General features: G+C 38.8%; 1 protein-coding gene across 3 annotated transcripts in view; it reads left to right on the top strand.

Annotated features, from left to right (window-relative positions):
* Positions 1-17,124, top strand: part of Epb41l4a (erythrocyte membrane protein band 4.1 like 4A) — a 252,670-nt gene that overhangs the window by 161,850 nt on the left and 73,696 nt on the right. For all 3 annotated transcript variants that reach the window (XM_021255867.2, XM_004841779.4, XM_021255865.2), the window contains exons 11-13: positions 1,833-1,924; positions 3,283-3,360; positions 8,169-8,290. In XM_021255867.2, coding sequence (XP_021111526.2) covers positions 1,833-1,924; positions 3,283-3,360; positions 8,169-8,290 — 292 coding nt within the window. The remainder of the gene's footprint in view (positions 1-1,832; positions 1,925-3,282; positions 3,361-8,168; positions 8,291-17,124) is intronic.

A 17,124-nucleotide genomic window follows, 5' to 3' on the forward strand; every position in this document is an offset into this window, starting at 1 on the left:
ATTGAGTTGTCATTGTGCACCCCCCTAGGTGACTTTTGGCTTTTGTATATGCTCTATATTTTCTAAAAAGAAAACTAGGAGAAAAAAGAAATGCCTGTGTAAGCACTCCCACCTCCTGACAGGAGCCTGGGCTTTCCCATCCTGCCCCCAAGAAACTTCTGTGGTTTCCTCTGGACCCTCACCCCACCACTTCTGCCTCCCCCTGCCTCTTCCCCCAGTTTCTTTTTCAATTAAGGAAAACACTATGTGAATTCATAGAATTTTCTTCCTCATCTCTAATTATGCGATCCCTCCCCTTCTCACAGAAGTCACCAGAGAATTCTTACCGTGAAATGCGGTAACCTCCTTTCAAGCCCAGTTTGACCTTTCTGGGTCACTTGAGACTTGTGGCCCGGCTCCCAGCCTCTGGCACCATGGTCTCCATGTTCATTTGGTTTCCCTTACTGCACCTTCACCAGCATCTTTCGTGTGATTCTACCATTAATATTCTGGACTCTCTTCCTGAGCTGTCTCCTTTACTCTCCCGTGAGGTCGCCAGTGTCCGTAGATGTGACCTCTCTCCTGAGCTTTGATTTGAGCTCACTCTCCTGCTTGGTATTCCATGGGTATCTCAAGTCAGAATATCCTAACCTGAACTTACTGTCCATGTCTTTGCCATCCAAATACCCAATTTTTTTCACTTACTATATTTTAATAGTAGCACCCAAGTCAAAAGCCTGAGAATCCTGAAAAACTTAAATTTCTTATTCCACCGCAGAAGGTTTTAGAATGGTTGCTAGCCTTGCTGTAACACAAATATGTTGGCTTTATTCCCATTACACCCTTTCATTTTACAAATAAACTCCTAAGTTAAGCATCATCATTCCATTTGGTCTTAGAAATTTATTTCATGCATATAAATCTTCTGTCCTTCTTAAAAGTGGGGGACAAATCATTTCAATTATTTCTCTGCACTGACAGTTTTGTGTTTATGAGTCCGTAGGAAGCTCATTCCAGAGGCATTACTTAAGGCTTGAGTTTGGTTTTTTAAATTTGAAACTATATTAGCAATTATATAACTTCACAGAGCTTCTGGTTTATTACTATAGCACTCATATTGTATTTTGCTCATTTTTTTATTGTCACAAATAGTATCTTGTACAAAATTAGGATTATTGTTACTGTGTCCTTATTCTTATATATTCTTATATATTAAATATATTAAAGAATGAAAAGTTACTAGAATGAAATAATACCTAAAATTTATTGTATCCTATAACATGACTTTTTACATCTGTCATATTATGTAGTTTAATTTACCCAATAGTGGTGCAGAAAGGAAAAGGACTCTGAAACAGAGGTCTTGTTACCTAATTTGCCAAGATTATACTGCAGTAGTGGTCACTCCCTGTGGTTTCTCCTGGGATTCTTTAGACATCAGCTTAAATGTGACCTGTACATCCCTGAAAATAATGCACTTAATGACTACATTTATAAGCATCTCCTTTTGTAGGGAGTGATAGTCACAGAGTCAAATATTTATCATGTAACAGTAGCCATTTATGGGAGGTGATTTTTGCCATTTTACTGTATTTCCCATAGTCATGGGGCAAAGTAGATTAAAAAAGTGATTGTATAAAAATTTAAACAGAACTTTTATTTTATGATTTTAATTATTAGAAAGTGATTTTAATGCTACCATCCAAAAAATAGTTACCAAGAAATAATGATTTTTTGTTTTATGTGTTAATAATCTCTCTGCTTTCTTGAATTTCTGTTACCTAACATAGGGCTGTAATCTAAAGAGAGTTAGGATCAATGATTCACCATTCTCTCCTGTCTTTCTCTCTCAGTGCAATGAAACTTCATTCTTTTTTGAAGCTCGGAGTAAAACTGCTTGCAAGCATCTCTGGAAATGCAGTGTGGAACATCATACATTTTTTAGGTATGTTATTGGGAAACTTGTTCTAACACATGAAAAGGGCATTTGTTTTTATAATAAGAATCTGTTCTGTCTATAAACAGGAATTTAGATGTGTTTCCCTTTTATTAATTTGTATTGCCTCAGTTCTCTGGTTGTATTAATACAGACACACACATGTACATACACATACACATACTTACGGATACATCTTTTTTGCTCATGTACAGGAAATGATGGGATAATTATTTTTAGTTTTATATAAAAATGCAGATTTTATATCTGTGTTATTGTTAGAAATTAAGTGTTCTTCTGTGGACGTATTAAATTCAAAACGCCTGTGATCTATCTAAGCCAAGATGTAGTGAGGCAATTGGGTGTATAGGGCTCACTGGAAAGACGAAGGTGGGTGATACAGCTTTAGCAGGTATTTAAGACAGAAGGTCTGGAGGAAGCTATTTGTGGAAAAGAGGAAGAAGTACACAAAGCAGAAAAGCCAAAAACTGCGCTCTGGACCCTCTTTGCATTTGGAAGACAAGAAAATCCAGAGGAGGATCATGAGAGGAATAAGAAGGAGAAGGTGTCACATCCTGAGAAATTAGGAATAGGGTGCCAGAATCTATGCGTGGTGCTCCTGCGAGGCCAAGTAAGGTGAGGATAGAAAATTCACCTTTGGATTGTGGACACAGTTTTCATTGTTTTGTGTCCTTACGTTGTAAAGATAAATCAAAATTTTAGCAGGCAATCCATTAAGCTTTACTGTTTTGTGTTGCTTTTAAATTGAAACAAGGTTGAATATTCCCCCTTATTCCTATTTGATTTCCCTAAATAGTATGGTGTTGGAGAAATAGTCTTAAAAATTGACCAGTGTCCTATATACAGTTTATGTTAGGGCAACAATACAGCCCACAAAGTAAATGATTTTGACTCCAGTTAAATGGGACTGGGCTGCCAGGCTCCCTGTGGTGGTGTCAGTTGAAAGTACCTTGAAATGCAAAGTACTAGAGTGCATTGAACCACCACATCTGATATGAAAACCTTAACATGAGTAAATCAGAATAGTGACAAAATTTCAAAGGTAATTCAAGGGGAGAAAGTAAGTTGATTCACAGTTAAATCTTTGTAAGGCAATGATGTATGTAATACTCTTCAAAAAGTATGAATATTTGATATTATATACATGTAACATCCTAAGGGGTGGTTGAGTTTCCACTGTTACCTTCAAATAACTGACTGCTATTTCCTACCATTATGTAGAATAAATATTTTGAATATCTCTGTTAAATAGTGTTGCATCATTATGTTTTCTATATGACTTTAAGCTCAGATGTTGCACAAGTATCTGTTGATGAGTCTTTGTGTTTGTTTTTAAAATCAATTAGAATGCCAGAAAAGGAATCAAATTCATTGTCAAGGAAACTTAGCAAGTTTGGATCCATAAGTTACAAGCACCGGTACAGGTAAGTGACATGTTTTTCCTTAGGGTGTGTACACGTAAATAAATATTTAATTCAGCTGCACTCATACATGCATAATGAAGTATATGATTTAATATTTTTCTCTTTTTTTCCCTTGGTGTGTATGTGTTTTGTAAGTATAGTGGTTTATTAAAGCTGTCTTTCTCAACAAAAAATGGTTTTCCAGATTTAATCTTAATAATGCCTGTGCTAGCTTTGTTAAGTGTAGGACTTTTAGAAAGTAGTAGGGCTTGTTGCCTTCAGAATTTCATTTGATACAATTATAATTTCTAATTATGTTCTGTGATTATAAACAGTAGATATTCTGAGTAGTAGCTGATTGATTGTATTATTTGGACATTTAGGTGACCTGTGTAACAAAATGTATGCTTTATATTGTACATCAAAGGGTGCTTTTGAGCCACAAAATGACTATACATATTTGTATAAAGCCTTTATATAATAATGTTAATTATATTTTAATTTTATTGAGCAGTTGTAAATGCCATTATTTTGCTGAATATTTTCCATTTTTGTCCTATTTAATCTGCATGGTCTTCTGTTATATTATGCCCATTAATGTGAGGAAATTGAGGCTCAGAGAGCTCAAGTCACTTTTCAAGGTAACCAGCTATGAAGCAGTGAGGTAGAATTGACACTCTTGTGGTCTAATGCGATAGCCTGCATTTTAAACCCTGAGACAATTAGCCTGTTTGGGGAAAAAAAACCCTGGTTATCATGCAGCTGGGCAGATGCTTGTGTCTTTGTCTATTAAAAGTAGGAGTTATATTTTGAGAAAAAGAATTTTTGTTTCAATTCATTCTGTTCAGTGGGAGACATGTGAAGTGCAAGGCATTGTGTTAGGAGCCCAGAGACACAAGAGTGAGCTCTAGCCACCTCCGCCTTCAGAGAGCTACAGTGTCATTCAGACGGTAAGGCAGGCCCTCGGGTCTTGTACAAGCAAGCAAGGTGCAGAAATGCCACCCAAGGGACAGGACGCTGGTTTGTCCATTCCACTGGAGGCATCACTGAATGAAATGCTTCCATTGGAGACTTAAAAATAGAGTCAAGCAATAGAGTGTGGCAGATTTGAATTCCTGTTTTTTAATAACACCCTTTTTGGGTCTTAAATGATACCAAAGACAAATCAGTGAAAGAGTGATTAATATTAAATGCTCATTGTATCCATCTGTACATGTTATTCAGTGGAATGTTTGCTTATTTGGTGATTAAGTGAAAACTTAAGTGTTATTGTGTTATAGATATCCTTGGTTTTTGTATGAAAGTATTTGTTAATGTTTAAATATATAACCTTCACCTTTCCAGGGTTCTTCCTTAGTGATATAATTAAGGAAAGATTATTCACTTTCCTATTAGGAAGCTAATAGTATTTTGGCTGTTCTTTCCCTTGTGGCATAAAACACTGCTGGGGTTATAAAAAAATGTGTAAAGCTATCCCCTTATCATTGAAAGGAGCCAGTGAAAGGCATCTATCTTCGTGTTTATACTATTAAAATTATAATTATGCTATTTAACAGGTACTGTAGTTGAATTCCACAAATTTAACCACACCTGATTTCTCAAATTTATTGAAATGCAAATGTTGTGGCTACTGGGAATTATTATTAGACAGTTATTGGATTTTGCATATTAAATATCAGTTTGTCCAAGAAACTAATTAAAGGTAACCTTTGCAGAATTGAAGGCTCTGCTAGATCTGTTCTAATTTCGTGCCTAATGTTAAAAGCCTAGTAAATCTTAATGAAATCCAAATCTATACATCTGAATGGAGGAAGCACTAACTTTACCCTACCCTTCAAGAAAGGTGTTTTGTCCCCCTGTCCAGAGCTTAGATCTCTGCTTGCTGGATGGTCATTAAAGGTATAAACTGTGTCTTGTCAGAAGATGACAAACAACCATCCTTGAACCAGCATCTTGTACCTGTCTCTTTTTTGAGACAATCTGGAGATATCTTGGAATAAGAGCAGGGCTCTGGAATACAGACAGCCTCTCCTTTACCCTACAGGCTTGCAGAGCATGGGAAAGAGAGAAGAGAAATACCAAGTAGCTGCAATGTGTAAATGTAGCTGTCTGTTTATAAGTGTGTATGTGCTATATGTGAGCACTTTGTGGTTGTGTGTGAACATGTTTACGGTGGAGGAAGACAGCCTTCTACTCTTCATTTTGTCCTGCATTTTAGGGTTTACAAAATACCAAGGAGATTCTGATATCTTTCGGGAAAACATCATTACTTAAGATATTTTTAGTAATGTGGGACAATCATATTTTATGATTAAGTTGGGAAGGAAAGGCTGAGCTAAAATCTGACATTCTAAGTCCCGTGTGTGTGTGTGTGTGTGTGTGTGTGTGTGTGTGTGAATCAGAAACCAATGGTCTGAAAAGGAAATTGATTAAATCTTTGGTTGATTAAATATTTTGTTTTGCATTGCTGTCTCCTTTGAGTCCCTTAAAAATTGACCTTGCCCTTAGCTGTTGTTTGTAAGGGTCTTCTGGTTTGGATGAATGAATGAGTTGTGTGAAATTTATACTCCTGAAATAAGAATAAGGCCTGAGAAACCCACCCCCACTCCTTGGAGCCTAGACGTCTTCCTCCAACTTAAATTGAAGGAACTCTCATGGGATCTTACATTTCATGAAGCACAGAAGAGAGACTGAGTTCTCATGATAATTTCTTTAGTGCCAGGTGCTTTCCCATGTGCTACTTTATTTGATCCTGACAGTGGCCTGCCAGAGGAGGTATCATATCCCCGATTATACAGATGAGAATTTGGAGGCCCCTCAAAAAATAATTTAAAAAAAATGGCAAACCTGGGATTTAAACCTGGTTCTTTATCCTTTTCCTCACTTTAAACCAGAAGGGCTGATGGCATTATCACTGTCATATAAGGGGGCTTTAGAGTTTTAAGGAGGCAGGGAAGTAGGATTAGAGCTTTGTCATTTCACAACATAGAGCCATCAGACGTGTAGGTGAACTCCCGTCAACATTTACTGCTAGCCTCTTATGTGCTTGTTCATTACTTTCTGTTACAAGGAAATAGTCAGAATACTGTGTAAGACTGTTTCTGCTAGGAAACAGAACAAGTAGAAGTATATATAAATGAGGAAACTGAATTTGCAGGTATTTTTAAAAAACAAACTGCTGAAGACCCCATAGCTAGGGAAAGGCAAAGCAATGTTTTCAAAATGGCTTGTTACTTAAACAAATGACTGAGTGTTGTCCGTTCTCCCATGCCGTCAAGCTGTGCCACACAGGCCAGCTGGGGGTCAGAAAGCTTGTTTTAGTCCATGGTCCTGCACAGCCTGTGGCAGATCAGTTTACGTTTCTGGACCTTAGTGTCATTAATCTTGTGTTGTGATTTTTCTCATTTCTCCTTTGTTCCTGAGAGAGAAACCATGAGGGAAAATTGAATAACACTTTACAATCTCATTATAAAATGTTTCAGTGGTTGGTATATTGGCTTATATTTTTAGAGCAAGTATTTCTTCCTTTGTGCAAGGTAGTGCACAGTGCCCAAGTCTTTCTGATAAGAAAGTCTAATGTCAGTAGATCTTATCTTTATACTCCAAACCCTTTATTATAATGGAATTTTGTTCTTTCTATGGAATGTTTTTTAGCTTTTCAGAAATTGTATACCTTTGAAAAAATAATGAAGTTTCAAGTGAAAGAAAGCCTGCCACGGCCTGTTCTTTCCCCTCCAATTCCTGTGAGCTATTGAACATGAATCACTCACAGATGGAACTTGGCATCTCTACTCTTGTAGTGCCTCATATCAAGTAGTGTCCCCCTTAGCCTCCTGAGGAACCCATTTTTTTAGAGAATGTTGCAGGCATCTTTGTTTTTAATAAAAAGTGGATATTGAGAAGTGGGAACATTCACAGAAACATATGAGATTAATTTCATGTTATAGGTCTAATCTTGTTTGGGAGGATCTTCACCAATATTTATTCTGTAAATGTAGGATGAATTAGATTTGAGGCCATTGAAAGGCTTCATTTTCTCCCATAGGTGGTTCTCCTTGTAGTGGAGCAAACTAGACTTAGAGAAATGCATTTTTCCTGTACCTCAGTGAGACCCCTTTCATGAAAGCCAGGTCATTCACTGGCTCAAATTCAGCAGTTGTGAAATAAATTTTTAGTGAGATAAATGTTCACTGAAATCTAACAAGTGATCTATGCAATTTCTTGGGAAAATTACTTGAGAAAATCTATGCAATTTCTTGGGAAAATTACTAGAGAAGTTTAGCTCACTGAGAGAAAGCTGTAGAACTGCTTTTGATCTTCAGGGGTGCATGGCCTGCTAGGTGAGGAGGCCAGAATGAATGGCTGATTGTGCCAAGATGGGGTTTAGGATAAAATCGTACTACTTGGTCCTGCAGGAAATGCTTTACAGTTTACCCTGTAAGTACACTGAGTGGACCATCATGTATAAATGTTGCCTTGTGATTTCTTTATCACCATGATTTCTTTATCATTTAGTTGTAGAGCACAAGACTGTCAGCAAGCTTTATTTCTAGCCCATCATTCTGCTAAAATCATCTAACTCCACTTTTAATGAACCCTTTCTTCCTGTTTCTCCTTCAGAAAGATTTTTCCTTCTAACATAAAACTCCTCCTAGAATTTAATCCTACTTCCTTGCCTAATATTACAGTGAGAATCAGTTAAAAATCTCTGTATGCTTATGGCCAATTGAGTTGTGTATTTTTCTTCTTTGGATATTCTGAATGAGCTGTTGTTTAATTTTGTGTCTGTGTGTTTTTGCCTTTGCTAATCAAAAATGTTCATTTTCAAGTGGCAGGACAGCTTTGCAGATGAGTCGAGATCTTTCTATCCAACTTCCCCGGCCTGATCAGAATGTGGCAAGAAGTCGAAGCAAGACTTACCCTAAGAGAATAGCACAAACACAGCCAGCTGGTAAGGCATGGTATCCCAAGTCCTCCATGTAACCTTGTCTTTTCTTTCAGGTTGATGGTGTGGGATGTGCTCAGGTGGTGAACTGTAATCCTCGAGTCTTTTTATTCTTAATGCTAGAATTTTGAATTGGCCATTGGAAATACCTGAACAATCTATGATTATTAACAATTAGCTACATAGTCACATGAATCACCATGACCTGCTAAATGACTACACTGTCTTTTTGAAAGGGTTTTATTTCAAATAAAATCTCAACTGAATAACTTTTTACTTTGATATACCTGAAATTGAAATCTAAGCAAACTGTTGGTATAAGTCTTTTTTTAAAAAGCAGCACTGTTGACATGACATCATTTATACAGAATCCAGTGGGGTTTTTGTTTTTTTAATCTTTTCTTAGAAAACATAATATAGATACAGAAAGTCATACATATATGTGTGTGTGTGTGCACGTGAGTGTGTGCATACATGTGTGTAAACATGCACAAAAAGTTTAAAATAACCAATACCCATGAATGTCCCTGAATGAATGTCCCCGATCATATTTTTACCACCTCACCCCCCAGTCAGAGAACAGCCCTGTTTAACTTGTGATAATCATTTCTTTATTTTTCATTATAATTTTTCTGTTTATGTAGGTTTTCCCTGAACAAGTTAGTTTGCATGTTTTTAATGCTATATGAATGAGTCATGCTGTATATTCTTTTGTGTCTTGGTTCTCTTTATCTTTATGATGTATAGTATGTACTGAGTACATCCATTTTTCATGCTGTATATATTCTAGTGTGTATCAATTTATTCTGTTGGTGGACATTTGGGTTATTCAGATTTTTTGTTTTTGATGCAGATTATTTCTTTAATAATCTTACCTAATCAATGAGTTTAACCTGTACAATCAAAGCTCAAAGCTAAAAATTCTGTATGGAACAGAATTGTACTGTAAAGCAATGCACTAACTTTGGTCTGTGACTTACTTATAGATCATCCTTGTCTAACACTCCAGAGGCCTTGCATAATAACATCTGGAGATGAACAGTTGTGAAATAAGGCAAGGCAAAGAGTTTGTGCCCATTTTACAGATGAGGAAGACATGTTCCCAGCTGCTACACAGAAGTGGGACTGGGACAGAGGCCCAGGTTTCCCGGGTCTTTCTGTCACATTATGTGAAGTGAATGGAACTTTTAATTACAGTAATTATCATGTGAAAATTGACATTGCTTTATAATATACATAGTTTCATTTATGCAAAGCCTATGAAGAAAATATGTGTGTCTGTCCCACCATTTTTAGTGTGAGAATTACACCTATCATTTCTAAAATCAAATTAAATCTGACGGTAGGTCCCCTCTTGTCATTGGGCTGAGTGAGCAATTCTTTCTGATGGTCTGTGGTGACAAAAATAAAACGTGATCTAAATTTGCAATCGATCTTCTTGTCACACCCGTATTATTATTACCTCCATTTGGTTGGTGAGGAAACTGAGGGCTCAAAGGCCATTTGATCAAGATTACTGTGGAGCAGGTTCAGTGTGCACTGGTTACCGCTGGTCTGAGTGCAGGGAGACTGAAGGCACTCACACACAAAATATGTGAAGATTTATTACTTGCAGTTTGGTGCAAGGGACAGAGGAAGACTAGAATCCATCGACCCCACCCCACCCCTCACCCCTCACCCCTGGGCTTGGTAACGTTGCCTGGGCAGACAGTCAAGACTGAGCATGCCTCTTTTCTACTGTACCTGAGTGACTGGGGTTATAGACCTAAGGGGCCACCTGATTTACTGGGCTATGGCTTTGACAGACCTTGTGCTTCCACGGGAGAGAGGAGCAAAGTCTGGGCTGTCCTGGGGAGTTCCTTCCTATTTCAAGATGTGACATTCCCAAAAGGGGCAGGAATAAGGGCTGCAGCACTTTAGGCAGTTCCTCCTTAACTCAGGATGTGGCATTTCCAGCACATTTTATGGTTATTTGTAAGAACTGCAGACAAGAAGGAAGGAGAACGAGGTCAGTCCAAGGCCACTCAGAGCACTTTCCTGTGATTACATAATAAGTAGGTGTCTTGGGCTAAAAATTCTGTCTTCTAATACCTAGTCTTACGCTTTATCTTAATATTTTGTATTTCTCTTTATATGAGCAGTCTTAAATTACATTTGGTTCAATTGTTCTGTGGTTATAATGAGCAAACTCTTAAATTCTATGGTATTTCTGAAATACCATGTGTGCCTTATAAAATTATTCAGAGACCAGCCGAGAATATCAAATGCATTCACTGCTGCAGGTCAACATTTCATTCCAATGGGTTGCAGGAATCACACATGCTCTCTGTATATCCCCATGCAGATTTTTTTCGCTTTTTTTTCCTCCTCATATGCTCTTATGAAAATATCTTCCGCTGCCCCCCCTTCCTTGCGGGGAGCTCTCTAGAAGTCCAAATACTAGAAGTGTCATTTAGGGACAGATTTTTTTCTAATGGTGTACATAGATCTAGCTAAATGCAGAGTGTCCTGGGACTATATTGCATCCATCCTGACCCCACCTGAGACCAGCCTGCCAGGTTTTATTCTGCCACGCCATAGAGGACATGAAGAGACCCCTTGTAGCATGTTTTCTTGGGTTGAGCATATTAAAAAACATTCCTTCTTCAGTCGAGGATGAGGCTATTATATATTATAGATAGGTCGTGTTATGGTATAGGTGTTCTTCTCTGAGGATAGCCTCCCAGCTTCATGTGGATACTTTATTTTATTCTTTTATTTAGTACTAGAGATTGAACCCAGGGCCTTCTCATTGAGTCACATCTTCAGGCCTCTTTATTTTTTATTTTGAGACAGGATTTTGCTAAGTTGCCCAGAGTAGGCTTGAACTTGTGATCAAGTTGTGATCCTATCTCAGCCTCCTGAGATTACAGGTGTGTGCCACTACACCTGGCTATGTGGTCTTTTAAAAATGTAGCATGTGTTATACATTTATTATTATAAAAATATATGATTGCTTTTATGAAACTTAGAAAACTTAGAGCCTTTCCTCCCAGAAAGAAAAAACCCTTTTTATTCAATATCATCTCCTTGTAGTAGCCTTGTATGATTATAGCCTTTTAAGCATTTGTATATAATTTCTACAAAAGTGGTATACTATTTTATAACCTACTTTTTTATTTAATATGTCATGGATATGTTCTACATCTTTAAATGTTTTCATATAGCACCATTTTAATGCTTGTACGATATTCTGCTGTATAAATATATGTATAGCTATGATGTAATTTATTCAATCAGTTTTCAATTCTTGGGTTTATAAAGTGTTTTACAATTTGAAAATTATAATTAAAGTGAATACCCTGGTAGTAATATCCTTAAGCATTCGTGACTTATTATATACATATATTTTAATACATATGTGTATGTGAGTAGCGATCATTTTTATTCTTAAAAGGAGGATTAAACAATGCTGTGTTGAAATACTAAGACTTTACTATAAGCATGTTTCACTTTGACTTTGGATGCTTTTAGCTTGACTTTTCAAGCCCCTACTCCACAATACTGTGATGTGCTCTGGGGACAAGTAGATGATGACCCTCCAATGACCGAGTGACCATCCTGGGAAACCAAAGAACCATTTAGTAAATGCTAGTGATCCAGGGTTGTGGTTGCTGTTGGGCACAAATAAAGGATGTCATAGGGCAGATATCAGTTTTATTCCATTCCTTTAAACGTCATTATTTCTTATTGTTTTATCTCACATGTACTCTGCTTTGAGCCTCCATTGACCCTGGCTGGTGGAGAGCCAGACTGAGCCAGCCCCCACTTGTAAGGTGGTGGTAGGATGCCAACTCTGAGCAGAATATTTGAAGAAGGCCCTCTGGTCTTCACTTGGTCAGTCATGGCAGCGCTTAGGTCCCCAGGCTACCTGTCCAAGCCCAGTAGGCCCCGTGAAGGGGGGTAGTATGTATGGAGCCACTCTAAGAGTGTGAGAGAGGAGGGGCTGTGATGGTCCGGGGGCCTGGAGAAACCACCCTGCCACCCTGCCTTCCCTCTTCCCACCAAGCCTGCTGCTCCAGAGCAGCCTCTTACAAGCTTCCTGCTCCTGGGACTCATTCATGGGTAGCTGAGTGGGAAAGAAACAACAGCTCCCGTTGAAAAGTTTTCACTGGACATGCCGGGGATTTAGCTTAGTGGTTCCCGCACCTGTCTTGTAAGTGCAAGGTCCCAAGTTTGATCCCTGGTACCAAAAAAAAAAAAAAAAGTTTTCACTGGGCTGGGCATGTAGCTCAGTGGTACAGTGCTCACCTAGCACAAGTGAATCCCTGGGTTTGATCTCCAGCATGTCCTCCCACCCCTGCCCCCCAAAAAGCAAAAACTTTCTTACTGGTCAAAGGAAAACAAAAGTATTGCCTTACCACAGCTACTTAAAATTTTGACAATTGAAATAAACCTGATTTTTAGCTATTTTAAAACACAAGAATTTATTTTATGACTTTATTTTGTATTTGGAAGAATGGAGTTATAGTTTAAATAAGATAGTTTTCTCTTACGGTGATAAAGCTTGCTGTTAATTTTATGGACTAAATTCTGTTTTAAGATTCTTTCTAAAATACAATTTTGGAACTACAGGTTTTGTAATTATCAGCATATTTTCTCATCTCTCATTTAACAGTTAAGTATAATAAAAACAAGTTATAATAGAAAAGAAATTGTTATTTTCTGTTAGTTTGTATCAGTAATTTATATTACATGACTTTACTTTAGAGGACTTTCTTTTATTTTTTCTGAAGTTAAAGTAATTCAGTATACCTAGACTATTCCCCTTAATCTACATCTCAGTTTTGAGTTTAAAAAGCCTTTTATTCACTCTCAGTCAGAAATAATAAATGCCAGGGAGCTTAAAAGCCATTGTGTTTAGGATCTGCCAAGTTTGGGTCTTGGCATCCCTATGAGGAAGTACATTCCAGAGTCAGGAGCCCTGCACCCAGCAGCCTGCTGCCCCACCCTGAGAAGTTCAGCACCAGGGCAGGCAGCCAGAACATTCCTGAAAATCAAAACTGAGTTGGGAGTAAAGTGAGAAGGGAGATGGCAGGTGAAAATAGTATGTATTTGTACAGCCTTTTCTCTGATGAGTTCTTGACAACTCACATAGGTGGGTTGTTAGCCAAAGGGTCTCTACTATAAATAGGCAATAAAGACAAACTATTTAGATATTATCCATAATTAGCAGTAAAGAAGATAATGAGTGGAGCCAATTGCAGCAAATAAACAATGCTGTGATTATCTGATGCATTTTAAGCATTTTAAGTTATTAGAAGTAGTGTACTGATGGACACAGAAGTAAATACTGGAGCAGCATCTCTGAACTACTGAAAAGAAAGACAGGCTGACCTTTTGGCAATGCTATTCTGGATCTGCAGATGAGCCATGAGCTCTATGAGCCATAGACATAAACCTATGTCTAAAGGTTAATGCTCAGCTTGCAAACAGATAGCTGCTGCTTGGACCAGGCCAGTTGTTTCTGTTAAGGAGAGTGAACCCAGTATTGACAAATCTTCCAGTGTTTCAAGAGAAGTACAAAATCTGGATGCTTATGGGAACTTTCTAGAATTTAAAATCATTGGCAGTTAACGTCATTTCAAAAATCTCTGTTCAGTGAAACATTTCTGAGGGATTTGTCTTGACGGCTGCCTCTTGGGAATCCTTGCTTGACAGAGCTGTGCTCAATGGCTGATCCCCTTGTGGCTGAGAGAGGTCTGCCCCTGCCCAGGGCTCAAAGTAGACCTCTGTGGTATCCTCTGTGAGCACCATATTTGCTTCAAACACTCCACAGCTTGTACATGAGCACTTCGTAGTTACTAGATCAGCTGGCCAACCCTAGAGGGTAATGGTGTCAGGTAGCTCTGGATCCCATAGCAAATGATTCACCTGGAGGGTAGCTGACCAGTTTCTCTGTTGGTGACCTGAGGTGGGTGCAACCAATGCAGGAGAGACCGAAATGCTTTGATATAGCAAAGTCCAGTTTCACTTGGTACAGTATAGCTCTGGGCTGCTGAGAAATAGTCATGTCAGGAAAGAAAGTAATACTCATTGATTGGACACTTCCTGTGGTGTCAGATGTGAGTCAGCAGATGCCCAGCTTAGCTGGTAGCAGTAAGATCTTGTTTTGTTAAGGCAGAGGAAAGGCAAGCTGTGTGGTTAGAGACTGGTGTATCTGACCAAGGCAATATGGATCCAGTAACTCTGGAAAGCTGGATTCAGTAAGTCTGGGTTCAGTTTCAGTAGTCCATGGTACTGAATGGATAGTATTTTAAAGGCACTTAGTCAGCCTGAGCCTCAGTTTCTTCTTCGGTCAAATGTGTTATCCCCTGTCTCATGAGTTGTCATGGGAATGAATAGCATCAGAAATGAGCTGAGCATCCTGCTGGGCACTGGTATAAGCTTGGTACATTTTCGTTTTCTTCTCCTAAAATAAAAGGATTTCTTTCTATACATAATGTAAGCCAGTCTGTGAATCCACCTGTCTGTGTCTGAATTATATTTACAGTGATAGTCACCTTTATATAAAAGGACAAGATGATTGTGTTGAGGAGCTATGGGCTGCTGAGAATGAGGGTTAGGAGAGACCACTCGAGTATAGTGAATGGGGCTTGGGAAGGAAATTTGGTACCTCCACTTTCTTCTAGAGGATTCATTGTAAACAGAGTGTGAATGAAGCGGGTGAGTCAAAGCACCCTATGTGTCTAAGTTGCTTTGCCCTGCTTGTCTGCAGATCTGAGCACCTAGGACAGCTGCTGAGAGAGATGTATAATGGCACAGTTAGGGGTTGTCTTCCTCAGTGGGTTCATATTTTTCAGAGTAGCTTTTAGTCTCAGCTATTTTTTTAAATTGTAATAAGAAAAAAAAATACATTAAATTTACTATTTCTACCATCCTAAGTGTAAGTTCAGTAGTGTTAAACATATTCTCATTGTTGTGCAACAAAACTCTAGAATGTTTTCATCTTATAATACTGAAATTCAGTACCATCTAAACATTTATTTGCCTTTCCTCTTGGTATCACCACTCGCTTCTCCTCCACACTCTGAGTACTCCTTGGTTTCCAGGCACTGTGGAATTTTCTGTGACTATGGGTTGAAAGCAACAAGTTTCATACAGTGTATTCATAATAGTGAAGAGAGTGCGCGACAGTCTTAAAGTTCACAGAATTAAACATTCCATCTCTGTGCATCTTCTGGATTTCCCCATTTGCAGTAATTAGCTGCTAGTCCTACCTGAATGCATTTTTCATGTCAAGCAGACAGTAGAAACAAGAGAGGGCAAAGAAAGGGCAAAACCTGAAGGGCTCAGAAAGGAGAAGCAAAGTTGTTGAATTAGGAGCTCACAGAAATCAGGGCTCCAGATCAAGGGTTTCACAAGTAAGTTTCCAACCTCTGAGTTGGTGCAGACACTTATTAGATAAACAGCTTTACTTCTCCCATCTGGGTAGATAATTTGCTGTGTTGTTAGCACAGAGACTTGAAACTACCTAAAATATCCAGCAGTAGGAAACTATAATGAAATAATACACGTGCACCTGCTGCCTGGAATATCATTTCTCTTAAGAGAAATCTGAGAGCAGGATTTCAACTTGTGTCGGTCTGATTCCATAGTCCCCAGATACCTGCCATGAAAGGCCAGGCTCTGGGAAGAGCCCACCAAGGGAGAGGAATGTGAATAAGTAATGATCCTTGAGCATCACCTTGTGTCTGGCTTTGTACCACATATTCTATAGATAGTATCTCACTCATTCATTTTAAAAAAGATGTTGTGGCTCTCAATGCTGTCGTTAGAAAGCAGAAGATGGAACTTGTCAAGACTGCAAAGCTTAGATTTGAACTCAAGTCAATTAAAGTCTGCAATGTAAAGAGGGAAAACTAAAAATAAATATACAAATTTGTATGTGCTGATAAATAGTCTCCAAGATATAGTATACATGGGATGGGAGTTGGGTGGTAGGGGACAATAAAACCATACATCCTGGCAGTATATAATATGCTCCCATTATACAAAAAGACAAAAATCCAGGCCCCATAGCATCCCTAAGTGTACGAAGATCCCAGGGAGCAGCCGTGTGGACCAGAGCAGCTTGGCTCCAGGCAGATCCCAGCCAGGGCTCCACCCCAACCCCAGTGGCTTAGGCACACAGGCCAAAGCCAAGGGCTGTCTAAAAAAGAGCTGCACAGGTGCACAAGCAACAGCCAGAGGCTCAACCCAATACCATCAGTAAGTGTGCAGGACCCTAGCAGAAGCTTGCTCACACAGCAGGAACTGGGGTGCAAAGCCCCAGCCAAAGGCCCTCCCAGACAACAGGTACATAGGGGCCCTAGCCAGAGGCACACCTAGATACCATCTCAAGTGTGCACAGGCCCCAGCCAGAAGCCCGCCGAGACAACAGGTCAGCTCAGGGATCCAGAAGGCCACCACTCTGAACCCAGGATTTTGTGTACTGGTGAGCAGCAGAGTAAAGGCTGGTTGATGGCTTGCTGAGAATTCAAAACCACTGGGTGAGCAAAAAGTCACCTCAACAAAGGCACAACAGGCTGCATCTGTTAAAATGAGAGGACATGTAAAAAAGTCTCAAAACCAGAATTCCAGATCACCTAAGGCAACCCCAAAGGGCAACAAGAGGGAACAATCTGATATTCAACCACCTGGACTCCCTGAACTGGGAACAAAAGAGGATATGGAAAAAATGAAATCAGAAATAATTTCTCAGATAAAAGCAGAGATTGTGCTCATAGTACAAGACATGATTAATAAATCTAGACAGATACAGATAAAAAAATAGAGGAGGTGAGAAACATGATGGAATA

The sequence above is a fragment of the Heterocephalus glaber genome, unplaced genomic scaffold (genome assembly GCF_053883595.1).
Source record: "Heterocephalus glaber isolate CG9 unplaced genomic scaffold, H.glaber_assembly_v1.0 deba00001465, whole genome shotgun sequence".
Taxonomy (NCBI): domain Eukaryota; kingdom Metazoa; phylum Chordata; class Mammalia; order Rodentia; family Bathyergidae; genus Heterocephalus; species Heterocephalus glaber.